The sequence below is a fragment of the Mycetomoellerius zeteki genome, unplaced genomic scaffold (assembly GCF_001594055.1).
Source record: "Mycetomoellerius zeteki isolate Tzet28-1 unplaced genomic scaffold, Tzet1.0 scaffold364, whole genome shotgun sequence".
Lineage (NCBI taxonomy): Eukaryota > Metazoa > Arthropoda > Insecta > Hymenoptera > Formicidae > Mycetomoellerius > Mycetomoellerius zeteki.
This window is the reverse complement of record NW_017257354.1, coordinates 919,113-922,600: the sequence shown is the minus strand read 5'-3', so window position 1 is coordinate 922,600 and position 3,488 is coordinate 919,113. Positions and strand designations below refer to the sequence as shown.

The following is a 3,488-nucleotide window of genomic DNA, read 5'->3' as shown; positions in this document are numbered from 1 at the left end:
CACAATCAGCCCTGGCAGAACACAACATGGAGACAGGACACCAAATACTATTCGACAAAACGACAACCTTAGCCACAACATCGTATTTCCCGAGGAAACATAGAGAGGCCCTGGAATACAGAAATATCCAGACAACTTAAACAGAGACTCAGGTTATACTGTGAGCAAGATATGGAAAACTGCTCTCATGACAGACCAACGGAGTATCCCCCCCACTTCCCAAAATCCCCCCCTCCCGACAGCGTTTTACCTATAACCTCAGTATCAGTGCACCCCTCGCCCTGATGAAGTGAACAGCATGGTTCACGAAACGTTGGCATCGATCATGAAAGAAGACACGGTGATAACCCGCAAACCCTCTAATATAATCGAGTCAACAAATTTATGCATACCATACGTAAATTAATATTAGACACATCAAGTATTTAAATATTATATATATATATATAATAATATTAAATGATCATTATTTAGAAAAATATCATTACACCAACCCATTTCAGTATTATTTCTTGCCAAGTTTTACATTTTTCCGAGGCGGTGCTCCCCATCTCAATGCGCTATTGTCAACTGTAAGACGCGGTCTTTTATATTGACTACTCTTTATGTGTTCTTCTACTAATTTAGGTGTGACGCAAATAACATGCTGCCCTTTCCAATATTTAACCATATTCATACTTTGTAACGTTGAGATAATATCAGTTTGCGAGATGCTGCTCATTTGACTGTAAATAAATTTGTATTATTTTCTATTTACTGCTTCCAAACATTCATTATAGTATGATATATATAATCAATATTTATATATCTCACCTAAGATCTTTAATACTAAGAGTCCCTCTAAAATCTCGAAGGATTTCCAATAGAATCCAACTCCAATAACTGCGATAAGATAACTTTCCTAAATCGCTTAAAGGTTTCTCTGGACTTCCAACCGTTTGTTCAATTCTACTCAACTCATAGCTAAAAGCTATCAGCAGTTTGCCATAGCCCTGTCTTTGAAAAGGTGGTAGAGTTAAAATACATGCAACATTATTACCGTCGGGTGAATCTTTCTCCTGAAAATGGAATAAAATTTGTAGAGAGTGAGTGAGTGAGAGAGAGAGAGAGAAATAATATTTACAATAAATTTAAAAAAAACTCGAAAAATATAATTTATACATAAATTAAAATAGCAAATAATTATTATATCTTTGATAAAAACATTGACTTTCTTATTAAATTAGACAAACTTGTTATTGTGTATTTCTTAAGTGAAATAAAAAAAATAGTACAAAATTCTCTACTGAAGAGATTATTTTGTTAGAATTAATATATAAAAATATTTTATTAAATTTGTACTGCACCTTTGAAAAATAGCCAACTAAATGTGCACCGTGCTTGTCCACCTCACATAAGATATAAAAGAGAAATGGCTCTACATCGAAGTAAAGGGTTTTGTGATCTAAAAACAATTTTGCTAACAAACACAAATTTTGACAATAAATCTTGTGTTCTCTGCCATCTACTTCCCAAATACTCAATGTTCCTTTTCGATAAATTTCCTTCCCAACTGGCTGTCTATGAGTACATTCACTCTGAAAAAGTGACATAGGTCATAATTAGAATACATATTCTTGATAAATATTTTTGTCTCACCATATGATATCTATAAGTTTTCTCGAGTCGCATGTATTTTAAGCAATATTCACAAATCCAGAGTTTTGGTTGTTTGCCGTATTCTTCTGGATATGGACTAAAATACCAAGTGTCAATTTCGTATTTGCCTACAAACAACCTTTTGGAAATCATGAGATCCTTTCTGTATTAATTGGACTACATATACAAGTGAAATAATAATTACCGATTTGTATTCTATCTATGTATTTTACTTTTGTTATAGCTTCATGTTCTTTCTCCAATGCAGCTGTAGTAGGATCCATTTCTGCATAAGTCTAAAATAATAAAAATATACTAATGTATATTAAATTCAGGACTTTCTGTTTTATATCTAACAATAAAAACAATCTGTCTATATATACGCAAACAAATAACATTTTGTATACATATGTAGAAATTATATTTAATATAACATAAAATTTTTATTTACAGCAATACAATTCTATTTAATAGATGTATTTACCTTTTGTACATGATTAATCTCATCATGACGTCTCTTCTGATTTCTAGTGATTTTGCGATCAGAAGAATCTGCTAATAAATCAGTACCAGAATTCCTATCATGCCGTTCTATTTCACTCATATCAAACCTGCTAGACATAATTCGATCACGAGGTACCCATTCGTCCAATCTTCTGTTATGTCCATCATAGTGGACGTAATATTCATAATGACTTTCATTTTCATTATAACGTGTTTGGATAATTTCTGCAGGATCTATGTAATAATAAAATAATAAACAATAAAATCAAACAAAAGTACATACAATAATTCTGCCTATTAACTTGATGTTCAAGAACAATAATATAATCCCAATAAAGCAGTTGCTATGAAAGATAATTCTTATTATGGAAAACTCTCATAACAATATAAAGAATTAATCAAAATATCATGTGCTTCAGTTTTTTAAGTATTTTGACAAACATTATCAACAGAAAGTTGATAATATAAGTATAATATATGGATAAAACAAACATGCTGCGACACATCTACACAAATATCACAATCAGTAACGTCATTTTCAAGGTTAAGAAAAATCAAGTATAAGGATTGTTACATACGCCAGGAGTCATCAGATCTACGAACAAGATAATGCTCGCCTATGTCCAGTGGTAACTCTTCCAAGCTATCAGCATCATCGCCGGAGCCTTTCCCGCCATTCGTCAAAGTACTATCACGCTTTTCTTGTTTCACCATTGTCTCTTTTGACGGCGCGGTATTACAACCGTCTTTAGTTCTCTGTTCGGACTCGGCCATTTTCTGATTATGGATTTGTAATTCACATATCACTTGAATCTTTCTGGCCAATGCAAACTATCTCAAAAAAGCTGAACATTGCATCCGCTGACCGATATTACACAATGTTACAACACAAAACAACCTGGAATAAGATGCAATAAGCTGTCAGCAGGTCAGCAGTCAATAGAGCAGGATTGCGTTCCAAAATTCAGTACAGTTAGCAACTAAAGCCTGGAAACATAAAGCTGGTTCTACATTAGTCGCACCACAGCGTCGCAAACGTTGCGGTCCAATAAACGTCAAGCTAGCTCGACTCTGATTGGACTGCAACGCTTGCGACACGCTTGCGACGCTGCGATGCGATCAATGTAGAACCAGCTTAACAGAGAAAATCATAGGCAACAGGGAATAACGAACCGTCCAATCAGAGCTCTGGGATATAAGTTCGATATTATATCCCAGAGCTCTGATTGGACGACTCGTTATTCCCTGTTGCCTGTGAGTGCCTTCCAACAAGCAACACAGGCTGCGTTTCACTCAACGCTCACAACGCTCGTGGAATCATTTCATCCTTGTCGTTTATCAAATGT

At 34.3% G+C, this 3,488-nt stretch overlaps 1 protein-coding gene across 1 annotated transcript in view; it reads right to left on the bottom strand.

The window, feature by feature from the left end:
- The window catches only part of mof (males absent on the first), a 6,302-nt gene extending 3,225 nt beyond the window's left edge, over positions 1 to 3,077 (bottom strand). The window contains exons 1-7 of the mRNA XM_018453061.1: positions 2,721 to 3,077; positions 2,123 to 2,376; positions 1,844 to 1,934; positions 1,639 to 1,766; positions 1,347 to 1,577; positions 814 to 1,058; positions 495 to 725 (exon numbers count right to left, since the gene is read on the bottom strand). Of these exons, the coding sequence (XP_018308563.1) occupies positions 506 to 725; positions 814 to 1,058; positions 1,347 to 1,577; positions 1,639 to 1,766; positions 1,844 to 1,934; positions 2,123 to 2,376; positions 2,721 to 2,916 (1,365 nt within the window). The 5' untranslated portion in view covers positions 2,917 to 3,077 and the 3' untranslated portion in view covers positions 495 to 505. The remainder of the gene's footprint in view (positions 1 to 494; positions 726 to 813; positions 1,059 to 1,346; positions 1,578 to 1,638; positions 1,767 to 1,843; positions 1,935 to 2,122; positions 2,377 to 2,720) is intronic.
- Positions 3,078 to 3,488: the final 411 nt, after the last annotated feature.